Here is a 17,224-nt window from a genome sequence, read left to right as displayed (position 1 = left end):
ACTCTAAGCGTTAATATAAAAAAAGAAATTACGTCATATTTGACAAAAAAAATTTGGGATTAAATGGGTAAATGAATACAAATTATAATTAAACTTAATTTGAAGTATTTATTTATTGCATAATGCACATTTTATAATATTATGCCTAAAATGTGTTTTAATGTCACTGTTATTAAGGATTGTGTGATCTCTGTATAATCTTTAAATGAAAGTACATTCAAATACATTTTTGTATTATTTTTCCTCACTAGGGACAGAAACAAACATGCAGAGAAGCTTCTAGTTTTAGACATATATTATAATATCCATATATTTTGCATACAAAATAATATAAATAATAATATATATATAAATACACACACATGCATGAATATATTTCAGAATTTATATATTTTAAAATTTGTTCTAATGTCTCAAATAATACTCTCATGATTTACTGGGCTTTACATGATTCTTTTGTTATGGTACTTGTGGATTGCAAGGATTCCCTTAATTGCAAAAGATAAATAGTGAACCATCGTTCTGTTTTTTTTTTCACACTTTTCTCTGTTTAATGCATTCTGAGATTGCCTTAATAGCAAAAGATGCAAAGCTGCCTTTGATTTTGACGTACAGTAGTACTTTACTGAAGAGCCTACAAGACTTCACACGCTAAAATGCAATGTAGGCCACTTGTGAAGTTTTGGAAAACAGTTACTGTGTAAGGAAGGTAATACACACACACACACACACAAATGCTCAATAAATGTCTTTTACCTCTGAGTCTTGAGGGTCTTGTTGGATGGCTGCCTCCAGTAGTAGTACAGCACTGTTCAGATCCCCATCTCTACATTTCTGCAGCCCCTGTTCATAGGCATTGGTGTAGTCTTTGTAAGGGTTACTGGTATGGAAGTAGTAACCCTGCAAGCAATAGGCCAAAAACAAGCTTAAAGAAAACAATCAAGAGTAAATATGATTATTTCAGTAAAACACTTGAGAGCAGGACTTATTGTAAGCATTTCATAAATCTGAAGCAGTAGATGGTGGTGTGTTTATAATTAGATCATGCCGAGGTCTTTAATATTGCAGTGAAAAGCACAGTTGGGCTAATCAGAGGCGTGGGGAGAAGAAAAGGGCACAGGAACTCACACTTCAAATGATCCACTGCAAAGCCATATGCCCAACATTCACACCATCCAGGACAACAATAAATACAATGAACTAAGACTCAAATGAATGCAACAACAGATCGATTCATTTTGCCACAGACTCTTTAAAAATAACTATTTAAAATAGTAAACATCACATTAAAAAATAAAATAATTAACACTGGGTATTCAGCTCCAGTTAAGCCAGAATTATATATATATATATATATATATATATATATATGTTAAGAATAAGATCTTAAGTTTTTCAACAACTGCACTTAGGAATAATCTTACAAACTTCTAGCAACCACCCAGAACACCCTAGTGAATAAATAGAAGAATCGCTGTCCAACACCCACCAGAAACACCATAACGACTACAAAGAAATGCCCTAGCAACTGGAGGCTGTATCTCTAAAAGAGCTGTAGCACAGGCAGAACAGTAGTTTTTGGCTGTATCTGAACATTCTCTATCTGTTTGGAAGCACACAATGACGCGGCATAAGAGAGAATTTTATATGAAAGACTGCATTATCCAGCATCTGGAGTCTATAACCTTTGAAGTGATAATCTACCACTGTATCAGTTCTGCCATCATCGAAAATGCAATACAGAAGGCAGTGATTATTAAAATACATTCATGTGGTGGTTTGGAACAGGGCTTTGATCAGTTAACAATGAATATAGTGGTTTCTGTTGGTTAAAGGTGTTTTATGTATTTTATGTTTTTCAATACTAGATGATAAATATAGCACATGTTTGCAGTTATTCAAGAAATATGCAAAGTCCACTTACTTGTTTCTCTAAAAAAAACAATCCTACAGCCAGTTATTCTACTTTGAAATGTGTATTCCATGTCGGAATGTCTTTTTCTATTTAGGTCTGTTAGATTCCGCCCACTGTCAATTTATTCAATAGTATTTTGGTACCCTGGGCTGCCAGTTGGTGGAAGACACAGTATATTGCAGCCATGGAAGCCAGCAAATGAACTGGGTCAGAGATTGCAGATTCTATCCAACCTAAAAAGCCTCAGCATCCATCTAAAAAGCTCTATTTATTATAAAAACCTTTGACCAGATATCAAAAGCCCCGCCTGACACGTTGACAAGGTTAAATCTTTGTGATGTAGAAAAAAATGGGTGGTTTTGCATTTTTGACACCCTTTTTGGGCCACCTTAGTTTTAAGGGAAAAATACATGGCAGTTGAGTTGAATGATTAATTTTGGCACATGGTTTGTCTTTAGGCATATTAAGAAATGGCACAAAGACATGTTAACATAAAAAAAAAACTTGATTTACCACCACAGAGGATGTTTAAAATTAGTAAAAAAAAAAAAAAAACATTAATAATCATTCATTATTTTAAATACTTTAAGTCATTCTGAGATCCTATTGGAATTTGCTATTGGGGGGGGGGGGCAGCCCGTGGTGGAGAACCACTGATGCAGAGCATTCTGATTGGCTGAGAATACCTTTTCAGTGGGTGAAAAGTTGACCGGAACCAGGCCTTCACTGTCAGGGTCCTCCAACCAGTTCCTCCGTGCCAGCTCCTCCCACTCTGCCTGCATTTTATCCCAGAACTCAGTGTCTGACTGTGGGAGACAGTTTAACAGCCCTTTAGGACACAGCCAATATTAGAATAACAAATAAAACGTGAACCTGTGGAGCATTACAGAGAGATGTTATTTGGCATCTATTTAATGATATAACTTATTCCAGCAGGGAATACTAAGGATAGACTTCATAGCATTTTAATTGCTATGTGTTTTCGATTTTAATTGTTCCACACAGGACAAGCCAGACTCACAATCATGCTCCAGTTTTATGAGGACATATTGTTTTTCAGCTATAAATGCTGCAAAGTGATTTGAAGCAGGAAGGTCAAAAGGTCAACATATTAATCTTTATGGATTCACCAGAATATAACCTGCAAGAATCACATTTATGATTGGATTACAGACAAACCTCTCAGCTTTCATACAGTATCTAGTTCTTATCAATCTGAGAGGTCAGCAGAAGCATCACACAATTTATGCATGAGTATTTTTATACATAGTTTTATGTTTCAAGTCAGATATATGTATTCTGGGCAGATTCTGATTATAGTCCATCATGTACAGCAACCCTAAAGGAAAGTATTATCTTAATGACTCTCTCAGACTGTGTAGATTTGTCTTAAAATTGTTATACACACACACACACATTCATAGAAAGAGAGAGATCACTAATATCAGAATATTGGGTAACACTTTATTTTAAGGTGACCTTATTACACATGCTTTATGTACTTAATAATACCAATTAATTATGCATAACAACATGCAAGTAACCCTAAACCTACTCTTAACCCTAACCTAACATTGGCTCTGGATCGGTCTAACGCATGAGTGAGTGTCGGAAATGAAACGTTCATTGCCATGATGGAATTTCAGCCCTGGAGACTTGATGATGAAATGGTTGAACTGGTTGATCGACAAGAGACTGATTTTGCAAGCATGACTGGAGTAGGACGTTTCAGTAGTAAGTGTCAATTGTTAACAAGTTTGTGGTAATTAAAAGATGTGATAAAACAAAATTATTCTTACAGCGTAGTATACAGCGTCTTCTCAACATGATGTAATGTCATAACAGAATAAGATTTGAATTTCTAAATACTCGTTTAGGCGATTCTTGAGCCGACTGTGTTTTTTTTTTTTTTTTTTTTGATAGACAATAAAAGGCATAATGGGGCACTTCAAATGTATAATTACAAGGACTCCTAAAAATAAAGCATTACCAAACAATCTTGTGCATGTAATCAGTCACTTGCACAGTCTTTGCTCATTTATATTTTCTTAAATTAAATTAAATTAAATTAAATTAAATTAAATTAAATTAAATTAAATTAAATTAAATTAAATTAAATTAAATTAAATTAAATTAAATTAAATTAAATTAAATTAAATTAAATTTAGCAGAAATCTTTAGCAGACGCTTTTATCCAAAGCGACTTACAGTGCATTCAGGCTATCATTTTTTACATATCACGTGTTCCCGGGGAATCGAACCCCCAATCTTGTGCTTGCTTGCTTGCTAGCGCAGTGCTCTACCAGTTGAGCTACAGGAACACTTAAGGGATACTGATCATGACAAAATGGAAAATCAGCATCACTTTCATAAATTAGGAAATTTATTTCAGGCAAACATGGCAAATAACCCTATGAACTTCATTCACATACATGAAACTGATCTAAAAGGCTTTTTATTCATCTATCTGTGCATTTGTGCATGGTTTGCTAGTGTATTCCACATAGTATTCTTTATTTGCCTATTTGGCTCCCTTAAGAGTACTGCTTGAATAACCCAGTTCTTTAAGCACCACTGACTGGAATATCTTTTTGTTTTTATTTTTGTTGGCAGCTCAAATTAATCTTACAACACAAAAACAATTGCTTAGGCTTCAACTGTCCACCTAAAGCCAATTCACAGAGTGTTTGCATTAAAGGGAAGAGAGGGGAGATTGCTGTATCCGTGATGAAGGTACCCACTGGATAGGCCAATTAATCACAGAAAATCTGCACACGATCATGTACAACAAACAGTAGCATACACACTCATCTTTTCTATTTGCATGATTGATACACTGGTATAAATCAAATAAATAAAAGTCTCTGTTATCAGCCCAATGGAATATGGATGATCAATCTTTTCCTAGATTGCCTGTGGTTCCCTCAAGCAGTTCTGTCACCATGACGAAGAGTTGCCATGCAGATGAAACACCGCAAGGGTTCTCCAGAGTCATTCATCTGTACTGAAATAATCACTAACTAGCACAGAAAACCTGCACACTAGCTTTATGGTTTCAACAACTGTTTTATTATTAAATGTGTTTATTTTAGCTTGAGGTTATAATATGCACCAGATATAAGCTTTTGAAGCAATTAATCAGGAAGTTTTTGAGTCCCTGATAAACTGGTAACACTTTCTACCAAGTATTATAATACATTATAAGGGTATTCTTAAGACATTATTATAATGAATGCATAATGCATTATAAAAAAACCTTATAATATGTTGTAACATCTCATGAACATTCATAAGAACAGTTTAAATATATTATAATATTTACTTATAGCTTTTAAAAGTATGATGATTTATAACACAATGAACACGTAGAATCCACATTTACATTAGTTATAATGTATTATAAGTCTCATATCTTGCTGTTTTCTTATGCTACTTTACTTAATGCGGTCAATGACAACTTATAAGTAGTGATAATAATAATATATATTGTGGCGAGTCAGCTGCCTTCTCCCTGGTTATCATCGGCACCCCATCCTAAATCGCTGCCCTTCACCAAGCTCCCGACAGGAGTGGGTGTGTGAGAGAGGAGGGTAGCTGGATGAGCCAGGGCTGGCTCACCTGACGTAAATGGAGCCTCATCACCACCCTGGTTTAAAAGCCCAACGCGCCATTGCACACTGGTGTCCTCGTGGGTCCAGGAAGGGTGCATTGAGGGATTGCCGCCGGACTCCGCCCCTTACCTAGACCCTTCCTCCATGATCACTGGCTGACCCACACGAACCCCACAACACAATGAGGACACCAGATCCCCTGTTTATTTTGGACACTCTCCCCCTTTGGCCACGTTTATTCCCTCTCTTTTGTGTAATTTTCTGTTAATAAAAGCCTCCCGAGGCCTGACGCCAGACCAACTGTCTGTCGTTGGCTCCTCCCATTACAATATATAAATTTTTTATCTCAAACAGCCATAAGATCAAATATCAGATCAGATGAGCTTGTAATATGACACATTTGCTTTGAACAATTTTTATTGTAATATCAGTTTAAGTATTTTGATGGTACTTAGGCAGCTGTTGATAAGTAACTCAGCAACTACATATCAACTAGAGGTCATTACAATATTACTATGTCTGCTACTGAAAATAAATTTTGATGGTCAACCAACAGATAAACTGACATAAGTGTCTTTGCAAGTATGTCAGCTTATTCTACCATACTAGATTCTACCATTCTTGAGCATACTAATACTGTAATGAGAGTTAGTTGGCATTTATTTGCAAAGTTGCTTATAGTCGATTGATTAAGGGTATCATCAAAATAAAATTGTAACCATATAAACCATTGCATTTTTTCAGTTTGAATATTAATTAACGATAGCTCCACAGAAACACTCAAATAACACTCAACATCTAACCACTCAGCTGTATAAGATACTGTGTAGATCTTAAACAATGTCAAGAATTGATATAGTCCATTATACTGTAAATGAAATAGATTTAATATGGTGTTCACTGTGTTATTAATAATCATACTCTTAAAGGGGGGGTGAAATGCTATTTCATGCAGTTTTTTACACTGTTAAAGAGTTGGATTCCCAGGCTAAACATGGACAAAGTTTCAAAAATTAAGTTGTACGTTTGAAGGAGTATTTCTGTTACAAAAATACTCCTTCAGGTTTGTCACAAGTTTCAGAAAGTTTTTTTCGAGTATGGCTCTGTGTGACGTTAGATGGAGCGGAATTTCCTTATATGGGTCCTGAGGGCACGTTTGCCGGAAGAGCGCGCACTCCCGTATAGCAGAGCAGAGAGAGGCTGTGCACAGACAATCACTGATCAGAGCGAGAGCGTCGCGAAATGTCACAAAAGGAGTGTGTTTTTGGTTGCCAGGGCAAAACAACCCTGCACAGATTACCAAAGAAAAAACAGCATTAAGGGATCAGTGGATGGAGTTTACTTTTACAGAGCATCAACGGAGTTGTGCAAGTTTTTGTGTTTGTTCCCTGCATTTCTAAAATGCTTGTTTTACAAACAAAGCCCAGTTTGACGACGGATTTGCGTATCGTTTATTTCTTAAGGATGATGCAATCCCAACGAAAAAGGGTCACAGGCGGTGAGTAAAACTGCTTAAAATATCTCTGCCTCCTTGTTAGTGCGTCCGCCTCCCATCGGAGACCCGGGTTCGAGCCATGCTCGGAGCGAGTCCTTGCTGCTGCTGCTCTCGTTCAGTTTCAGCCTTCACAGCTGTCACAGCTTCTCAAAGCAACTGGCGCTCGTGATTCTTTAGCTCCGCCCACACGTCACGCCTCCAGGCGCTCGTGTTTTTCCGGGAAAAATCGGTACAGACTATCTTTCTCTTATAAATATAATAAAACTAAATACTTTTTGGAGTTATGAAGGGTGCAGTACTACTCTATAGGTACTCAAGATTAACATGATATTGAGTGAAAACGAGCATTTCACCCCCCCTTTAAACCTATAACCGCAAATACGTAAGTATTATGGTGAATTATACCATATTTTTCGGAATATAAATTGCACCTGAGTATAAGTTGCATCAGTCCAAAAATCAGTCATGATGAGGAAAAAAACACATATAAGTCGCACTGGACTATAAGTCGCATTTATTTAGAACCAAGAACCAAGAGAAAACATTACCGTCTACAGCCACGAGAGGGTACGTGCTGCTCAGTGTAGGCTACAGGGGCACTGTAGACGGTAATGTTATCTCTTGGTTGATTTCTTTTATCCATGTCAAATTAATTTTGATGAATAAGTCACACCTGACTATAAGTCGCAGGCAAGGACCAGGACCAGCCAAACTATGAAGAAAAAGTGTGACTTATAGTCTTGAAAATACGGTAATTGCTGTTATGATTAATCATGAGTTGATATAGCATATTATACTGTATGTTTTTTTTAGAATGCATAATGCATTCATTTAATTATGCCTTAAGAATACCCTTATAATGTATTATAAATACGGGTTTCATTTGTATTCATATTGGTGTAATAAAATGCAATATACAGGTTAACGGTCTCAGATTCGCACTGTTCACCCATCACTGCCATCACTCTGCTACTCGGACTAATCATATGCACCTGTCACTCATCAAGGACACTATTTAACCTTCTCTCACACTCACACTCATGGTCTGGCATCATATGCGTGTACTTCACTAGCTATGTTTCCAGCCAAAGATTTAAATTTGCATAACTGGAATATTGCGTAAAACATATGCGAATAAAGCACATTTTCCACAAACGAGTCAAAGAGAACAAAATCTTCACTTCCTGGTAAACTGTGGCAATATAATATCACTAATATTATAGGAGAAACCACTGAATATAATAATTTTCATATATGATATAAATTACTTGCACCTCAGAGCGAGCAGGTGTAACACAATAAATGCTTTCGTAGTCGTGGAAGACAATTATACATAAATACTTTGACGACAGACTCAACTTCATTATGCTATCTAATAAAGGCATCACTTAGTTGTTCAAATATAAATAAGCATTTTGTTTCCAAAAAAAATAAATAATAATAATTGCCAAATGCAATTTTTCTTTATGAGAATTCTTATAATAAAAAAAGGTAAACACTGAAAATATAACTACAGGAATTATGTTCAGTTAAATATGTATCATGGTAGAAATAAATTCTAGAATAGAACAGAATAGAACAGAATAGAAATAAAAATCTAATTCAAATATAAAAGCATACATTTTATGGAGTGTGCTATAAAAGTTAAGGTAGTTTAATATAGTTTTAATCATGATATTGATTGGATCTTAAGTGTCATTGTTTATTATAGCTGCAGTACAGAAACACTGGTTTCTTTACTGAGCACATCACTTTAAAATGGATGTCTTATGAATATTACTGCCCAATAAGCATCTCTGGATGGAAGACTAGAGAGGTAAGAGCTGACATCACCACAAAGCAACCTCTTTGAGATGTCATTTGTGTTGATGCTGCACTCCTAGGCTAAAAATACACCAATTATGCAGTCTTAACTTACAGGGTGAGACTGACCTTACAGACTGCAAGAAACTGCAATTCCCAGGTGGCCAGATACATTGTGAATAAGCTCTGAGGTATGAAGATTTATGTGGTTGCCCAGAAGATTTTTCTAAACTTTTCAAATGAAAAAGTATCTGTGATTTTCTTCTGTTAAAATGTGTGTGTATTGTAGGGACGGAGTCTCACCTCCACAGCAGCCTTGGCTCGAACAAACTCCTCCTCTGAGTGTTGTCTCCCCAGTAAAGTATCATCCAGCTGGGGCCTCCGCCGCTGCACACAGATGGTCAAACACATGCAGACAAGATCAACCATCAGTCGCTCTCTACCATCATCTTTGTCCTCAGATCATGCTGAATAAGCAACCTTAAGGTTATGGCCAATATTAATTTTTAGTATACAGTGGCCCCAAAAAGTATTTGAACACTTACGCAAAAGAGGCAATAAACTATCGAACCAAGAGAAATCTGCAAATAAAAGATGTTAAAATCTTTCATAAATAATTTGTCAAGAACTAACAAAATTTTATTGCCATACCGGGATTTAAATTGATCTGAATTCAATGTGATATTTAGTGGATGTGCGATGCTAGATCCTCTCAAGTTTACACAGATGTTCTAGCAGAGTAAACACAGAAGATAGTTATTAAAGATTGGGTAAATTTTGCCAAAGTTATTTAAAAAAATAAATAATATTAAAATATGCTACTCAACCAATTTCCTGTGCAGTGAGATTTAGACATTTTTTGGTATGGCCACTGTATATTTTTTCAGTACTCAGTTCATCATTAAAGTTGTGGGCAACATAACGGTTTTGTATGTAGTATTGCTATTTTTTAATCCTTACTAATATCTGAGAAAATAAATAGAACATGTCTAGAACACTAATAAAACAATACAGAAAAAGAAACAAAAACATATTTTTATGCACACTCAGGAAAAGGGTACATGAAGGTTAAAATCATGTACTTAAAAACAACTATTTTATCTCTTTCCATTAACTGTACCTTAGAAACATGGAAGGCTCTTTAGAGTAGCATTATGTAACTGTTACATACAAAGATATATTTGTCTTTCCTCAGGTAACTCAGCTTACTATTTTGATTTAGTACCTCCAGTATTAGATTTTTTTTTCTAATGGAGCAATTTTGTCCCCAGAAGGCCTTAGTAGGAGGGGTTTGTACCATTTAAGTGCACACAGGAATAATTTTCTGAGTGTGAGGGGAGATGATGATCAATACTGAATGCTGCCGTAGTCTTTTACATGAGATTAAAGTATCATTAGTGTGTACCTGAGGGGCCGGCCCAGGGTCTGACTCCGTGCTAATGCTGAGCTCCAGGGCACTATGCCTGTTAGAGAAATCTGTTTTAAAGTCTGCAGACCTGAAAAGGATGAGATGCTGTAAATAATGATCTTACTGCTCACAATAATGATAATGATAAACAGAGGCAACTTAATTATTCAACTTAACTGAACAACTCAACTCTAATGTGATACTATTAAAATGCATTTTATTTCTTCATCTTTATAACCAATAAGTAGATTTACCCCAAAGCTCACTAAAATCAGAGGTTCAAAGACGAAAAAAAGAGGCCACTCAGGATTATTTGAAAAGAAACTGAAAAAATATGTAGAACAGACTTAAAATGTTCATTTCCATTTATAATAATGGTATGATGTAATTAAGGACAGTTCTTCGAAAAATGTTAGTGACACAACTGTCCAAACGTGTTGAGTCTAACTATGTGTTATTGTTAATTTGTTATTGTTATGGTTAAAATAGCTTATTAAATCTAATTTAATGGTTTTGGGGAATAGAAAGTAAAAATTTAACATGCATTGAAGAGTTAAGCACACCTTGTGACCAATGTTCCCTCTAACGTTTTTTTCTTGCGGAGCAAAACTTTTCTCCATTGAGCAGCCATTTCTGGCAACTGAGCTAAAACATTCATTTTTTAAACCCTGTACAGCCTACACAACACTATTCAAAAGTTTGGGCAAGAAATCTAGTCTTTCTTTTTTTAAGAAACTTAAAAAAAAAGAATTAAGAAAGTTAAAGAAACTTTATTCAGCAAGGATGTGTTAAATGGATAAAATTATTGATAGTGAAGACTTATATTTCAATTTTGAATAAATGCTGTTCTTTTTTTACTTTTTATTCATCAAAGAATCTAAGAAAAAAGTAACACAGGTTCCAAAAAATCAGTTTCAACACTGATAATAAAACAGCATATTAGAATGATTTCTGAATGATCAAGTGTCAATGAAGACTGGAATAATGATCCTGAAAATTCAGCTTTGCTTCACAATAATAAATACTATTTTAAAGTATAGGTATTGAAATAGGAAACCAATATTAGAAATTGCAATAATATTTCACAATATCACATTTTTTTTCTGTATTTTTTAAATAAATACATACTAGATGAGCAAGAAACTCCATTAAAAACAAGGTAAATTATTTATTAGGTATATAATATAGGCCTATATATAACATAATATAATACAATATCAAAACAAATGATTTAAACCGATAAAATAGAATAAAATAGAATAGAATAGTATAGAACAGAACACAAACTGAAGCAAAACTAAAGCTGAGATCTGTAAGTTATATACTGTGTGTGTATATATATATATATATATATATATATATATATATATATATATATATATATATATATATATATTAGTGGTGGGCCGTTATTGGAGTTAACGTGCTGCATTAACGGGAGACTCTTATCGGGCGATTAAAAAAATATCGCCGTTAAATCTATTCTCAAATTTGGGTTGAGAGCTGGGTCTATACTAGGAGAGCTATGATGACTTTCACTTTGATATTTTAGCGCGGATGTATACCTAGCTGAATTGCACTGTAGGGGGCGAGAACGAGTCTTCGAACCTGTGTGTATGCCTACTGTGAAATAAATTACCACATCAAACATGACTTGCTAACATGGATGCAGCTGAAGCCGCCGTGTTTGCTTCAGGGAATTTTTTTTTTTAAGAAGCTTCCCAATGGAAACCTCGACAAAACTCACACCTGTTTCACACATACTCCGTCTGCAGTGCATATGCAGTCCATGTGCGTTATGTATGTGGTGCTGAAGCAGCACGGACTCCTTGTGCTTTCAAACAGGACGCGTTTGCAGTCCACTACTCGGTACGTAAACGATCGCTGCACTGCTGCAGATACACCGCTCCTCGAATGCACTGACGGAGCACAATCGCGTGAACGCTGGAATCCGTTAACATGGGTGTGTAAGAAAATACGAAACACATATGCACTGCAGACGGAGTATGTGTGAAACAGGCATAAGGTTGTAATTAGTTGGAATTAGTTTACAGCTTTCTCAAGCAGTTTGTGATGCATTTTGGAAACAGGAGATGAGCCCCTGGTCTAATGCACCAACTGGCTTGAGAAACCTGTTATAAAAGACTTACTTGTAGACATTATTTTATTTGGGTAGCACACATATTCTGAATGCCTTTGGCAGAATTCAAATGAGCCATTTTAATCTAGATTAATCTAGATTAATTCCAAGAGTTAATTAATTAATTCCTTACAGTGAGATTAATCTAGATTTAAAAAATAATAATCTATGCCCACCACTAATATATATATAAAATGTGAATTCTTCTATAGCTGTCTAAACATCACTATGGAGTAGTTTGCACAATACACCTGTGTGCCTATAACTAAATGTCTCTGAATTTTGTTACCATTCTGTGCCCATCCTCCACTATTTCCAGCACTTAACCAAGCCACTCTTCTTTAATACATGATGACATGTCATTGCATTTGCTTTGGCTCTTGTGTTGAGTGCACCGCAACCATTGAAGTATTCGGTTTCTACAGCGACTCATTTGGTGCACATTATGTTTCTATGAAACCTGTAAACCACATTCACTAGTTCTAACTCTATAGCGACATCCACTCTATACAAGTTTGCCCGAATCATTGTGAATCTTTCGCTTTAACTGGAATTCAATCAAATAGCTTATCCGACTATTTTTTATTTTTTTGCATGTGCGCAGCACATTATTTCTTCTGCATGGTGCAAAGTTTAGAGGGAACATTGCTTGTGACTACATTAAATACTAAATATGGAAACATATTGTACATCTGGTTAGGACACCATGATAACATATGCACAGTGAGATGGAAACTTGACCATACCACAAAAGCTCACTAGATGAATGGTTGGAGGTGCACCTCTTCCTCTCATATCTCCACTTCCGCCCTCCATTCAAGGCACTGTCTGGGTGAAGGCTCACCTCCTCCCATTTCTCCAATGGTGAGCTGCTCACTGGAGACAGGACAGTTAGTATGGAGTGTGACAGGAAATAAAACTGATAGGCTGTCACAAACTCTGCTTTAAATGAAATGACACATAGGTGCAAAAAGTAGATTAAGGCTACCCAGCAGCAGATAAGGATACACCTTACAGCTCAAGGCTTGCCTATTTTAACCAGGCTATAGCCTGCAGCTCACAATTGATTAAAGCAGTTGGGCTGTGGAATGGTAAATATAGTACAACAGGGGAAACATTGCAATGGTTTAGCTTACAGAAGCTTAAGGCGTAATCTTCTGGAAATGAATTTTACAGTGCAAGTTGTTAAAGCTTTCCAAAGGATTAAAATAAGCCAGTGTAGCGTTTCATTTTTAAACATTTCTAGCATAAGCTTGAGAAAAACTAAAGAGCTAAAATAAAAATTAATACATTTCTACTTGGGGCATCAGTGTTATGAAAACCACAGTTCTGTGTGTTTAAACAATTTCCATAATTTTCCACCAATTCAGTTCCACTACTTTAAATCTAATAATATGCTAATGCTAAATGCAGACTGCTTACTGATCAAGTGGCCAATGGGATTAAAAAAAACAGACAACAAAGAGCAAAAATTTAATTACACTGAGAGCCTGGATTAAATCAGCTGTTAGTTTAATCATAAGCACCTCTTAAACTGATTAAAAGAACTTTACACTTAAATCAATTTCATAAATGCAGGCCTTTTTATAAATTATAAGATTACAACTTGCCTAATGCTCTAGAGGGTTTTATGAATTAACATTTTTGCTCATGGCAGGGAGATACAGCTACAATATCTATGCTGTCTGGGTCAACCCAGGTAGATCATAATCATCATAATACCATATATAATACTTTTTTATTACCGGTATTTATTTATTTATTTATTGCATCAGATTGTAAAGTCAACACCATCAAGTCTCCGTAACCTCTGAATTCACCAAAAGTAAAAGACATCAAGGCAAAACAAATTTCAAATGACAACTAAATTGAATAATGGCGAATTTTATCAACATTCCCAAAGTTTCTTTCATTAACAAGCAATATACCTGAATCTAATGAGGCTCTTTCTGGGTTAGAACGGCTGGGAGATGATGGCTCTGTCTCCACCTGGATTAGCTCCGTCTCTTCAGTCTTCTTCTTGCGAAGGCTACTCTTACAGAAACCATTCTTACGAGACCCACGGGGACTCCATCTGTCCCAACTCCACCTTCTCTCACAAGGTTCACGCAAGTCCACCAAGTCTAAAGCTGTGGACAAGACTAAAGAATATGGAAAATAACATTGCCAAAAAGAGTCATTCAGAATGAAAACCTATGTTCTTTTATTTTATTAACCATTACATATATTTATGGGTGAAAAAAAATCCAATCGTTAATAGTGGAAAAAAATGATACCTAAAAAATAATATTTTGAAATGAGTTAAAAGAATTTATTAGAACTAAGGGGCAAGCAACACCAGTTGAAAACTACTTCATGTAAGCAAGGGATAAAAAATACTTTTTGTGCCTAACAGCTATGGGATAGAGGAGGAGAAAGGCAGATGAGTGAGAAGGAGAGGAGGAACAGATGACAGAGCAGTAATTATGTGGGAACCTGCTGTGTTGGAGGTGACTGGCCGTGTGGCTCCATCACTCTTGCTCTCACTCTGGAAGTCATCAATAGAAGGGCTGAGTAACGGACGGCTCTCTTGCTGCTCACTACCCAACTGCAACACATAAACCAAACAATTTGCACTTAGCATGCACCCATTTCCACAAAATATTGATCTTATTTGTAACATTTATGTAGACATTTATTTTGTTTCCCATTAAATGTTTTTTGGTCAAGTCAGTATTTATTTTAAGTTTCTAGTTCTTGTCATACCCCTTTTTCTTAATATCTTGTCTTTGTTTTTCACCACTCTGCTAAAATAAAACCTACGCTTGTAGGTTGATTTGGTCCAAAAGTGAAAATGCTGTGGCGCTATCAGTGGTCAAGGTGGTCAAAGTATGGCATGTTAGCATGGACCAGCTAGCCCCTGTTGGTAGACGCCAATGTTGTGCAAGATACTATTTCCCTGCAAAGACCTGACTTGGACCCCAAAGCAATTCCAGTGGCCAAAGTTTTTTATTGGTAGTCTATTTGTGACTCACTGGAAATGAGAGAAAATCACCACATTTTTATTAGTAATGAAAATATGTAATCAGTGTAATAACATATTTAATTCATGTAAATACATATTGCAAATCACAGTCAGGGCTGTCACTAAAATTCACAACTTTTCCAGGTTGTCCCCCTCTCCCCTGAGCTTAATGAGGAAAAAACGGTCAAAGAGGACCTCAATGGACCCCAGTCATCATAGGACACGGAACATTGCTCCTGGTTGTCCACGTAACAATGGCAGTGGTCACAGTATACTACAAACTTTAAAATTTGTCAAATTAAACCGTTCACAATTTTTTGAGTTTCCAGTTTATGATGCAGTCACAATACCAAAATATTAGCAAAATTCCACAGGCTAAAAGCTTTACTGTCAATAGTGTCATGGTACCAGAAGAGAGATGAGGCAAGGACTCAAATGCAGGAGAAGAATGTTTTTTTTTTTTAATAATAATAACAATAAAAAAAAAACTACCCAGAGGGGAAAAAACAGGCAGGCAAGGAACAAGGCAAAGCAAAGCAGAGCAAAGCAGCAGGTACATACTACACATACTGTACAAAAAGTACTTCTGACATATAACAACGGATCAGCATAGGACTGCAGACACCTGGAGAATAAATAGGGAGATAAAAAAAGTGGGTAATGAGGGAGACACAGGTGGAGCAATAATGAGGTGACAAGATGGGAGGGGACAGACAATATGATAGGAGAGAGCACATGGCGCCAGACAAACACAACACAAGCCATGTGCTCACACAAAACCACAGGAATGCCCCTTTGGTGGCCGTCTTGGGCACTCCAGCTGCAGACTGTAACTTTACCAATCCCTTGAGGAACAGATTCCAGACACTTCACCAAATGTCAAAGGAATCCAGGAGTGAGGGGCAATGGAGGTGGACAAGGGGGAGGGAGAGTGGGCCAGGCCCATGTAGGGGAAAAAGACTTGAATCCGGAGGTATAGTAGATCATGGAACCAGGATGGAGTGTAAGCCCACAAGGGCAGAGCAGGCGGAAAAGAAAACAACCACTTGAGAGGAGCTGAAGTAAATAAGTTGAGTCTGAAGGCTCCCAGACTCGAGCGGGTTCATGAGTGAACTCTCAAGGCTCCTGGGATTGAGCGGGTTCATAAGTGAACTTGAACTTCCATGTTACCTCCGGGAGATATCATCAGCTCTATATGATACATGATACTCAGCTCTATATTTCTTCGCGACTCGGAGAAACATACCAATTTGAAAAATGTATGGAATGCATAGTCGATATAAAAAACTGGATGAGAAGTAATTTCGTATTGCTAAATTCTGAATGAGGTGTTAATTATAGGACCTAAAAACTTTGCATGTAATAGCCTAGAACACTGTATAAGACTTGATGGCTGCTCTGTCAATTATTTGTCATCCGTTAGGAACCTAGGTGTGCTATTTGATTTCCTTTGAAAGCCATATTTCTAGCATTTGTAAAACTGCATTTTGCCATCTCAAAAAAAAAAAAAAAAATTATGACCTATGCTTTCAATGTCAAATTCAGAGACGTTAATTCATGCGTTCATGACCTCAAGGTTAGATTATTGTAATGCTTTATTGGGTGGTTTTTCTGCACACTTAATAAACAAACTCCAGCTAGTCCAAAATGCAGCAGCTAGAGTTCTCACTAAACCAATATGTATGACCATATTAGTCTGGTTGGTAACACTTTAGAATAAGGTTCCATTAGTTAATGTTAGTTAATGTATTAATTAACATGAACAAACAATGAATAATACATTTATTACTGTATTTATTCATCTTGGTTCATGTTAGTTAATGAAAATACAGTTATTCATTGTTAGTT

At 36.1% G+C, this 17,224-nt stretch overlaps 1 protein-coding gene across 3 annotated transcripts in view; it reads right to left on the bottom strand.

Annotated features, from left to right (window-relative positions):
* pex5lb (peroxisomal biogenesis factor 5-like b) overlaps nucleotides 1–17,224 on the bottom strand; it is a 49,498-nt gene that overhangs the window by 6,319 nt on the left and 25,955 nt on the right. For 2 of the 3 annotated variants that reach the window (XM_026206384.1, XM_026206386.1), the window contains 7 exons: nucleotides 14,848–14,959; nucleotides 14,301–14,513; nucleotides 13,119–13,248; nucleotides 10,230–10,320; nucleotides 9,128–9,211; nucleotides 2,602–2,721; nucleotides 757–900 (listed from right to left, as the gene is read on the bottom strand). In XM_026206384.1, the coding sequence (XP_026062169.1) occupies nucleotides 757–900; nucleotides 2,602–2,721; nucleotides 9,128–9,211; nucleotides 10,230–10,320; nucleotides 13,119–13,248; nucleotides 14,301–14,513; nucleotides 14,848–14,959 (894 nt within the window). The remainder of the gene's footprint in view (nucleotides 1–756; nucleotides 901–2,601; nucleotides 2,722–9,127; nucleotides 9,212–10,229; nucleotides 10,321–13,118; nucleotides 13,249–14,300; nucleotides 14,514–14,847; nucleotides 14,960–17,224) is intronic. The other variant, XM_026206385.1, reaches the window with a different exon arrangement.

The sequence above is a fragment of the Carassius auratus genome, chromosome 27 (assembly GCF_003368295.1).
Source record: "Carassius auratus strain Wakin chromosome 27, ASM336829v1, whole genome shotgun sequence".
Classification (NCBI taxonomy): Eukaryota; Metazoa; Chordata; class Actinopteri; order Cypriniformes; family Cyprinidae; genus Carassius; species Carassius auratus.
This window is presented reverse-complemented; position numbering and strand designations above follow the sequence as displayed.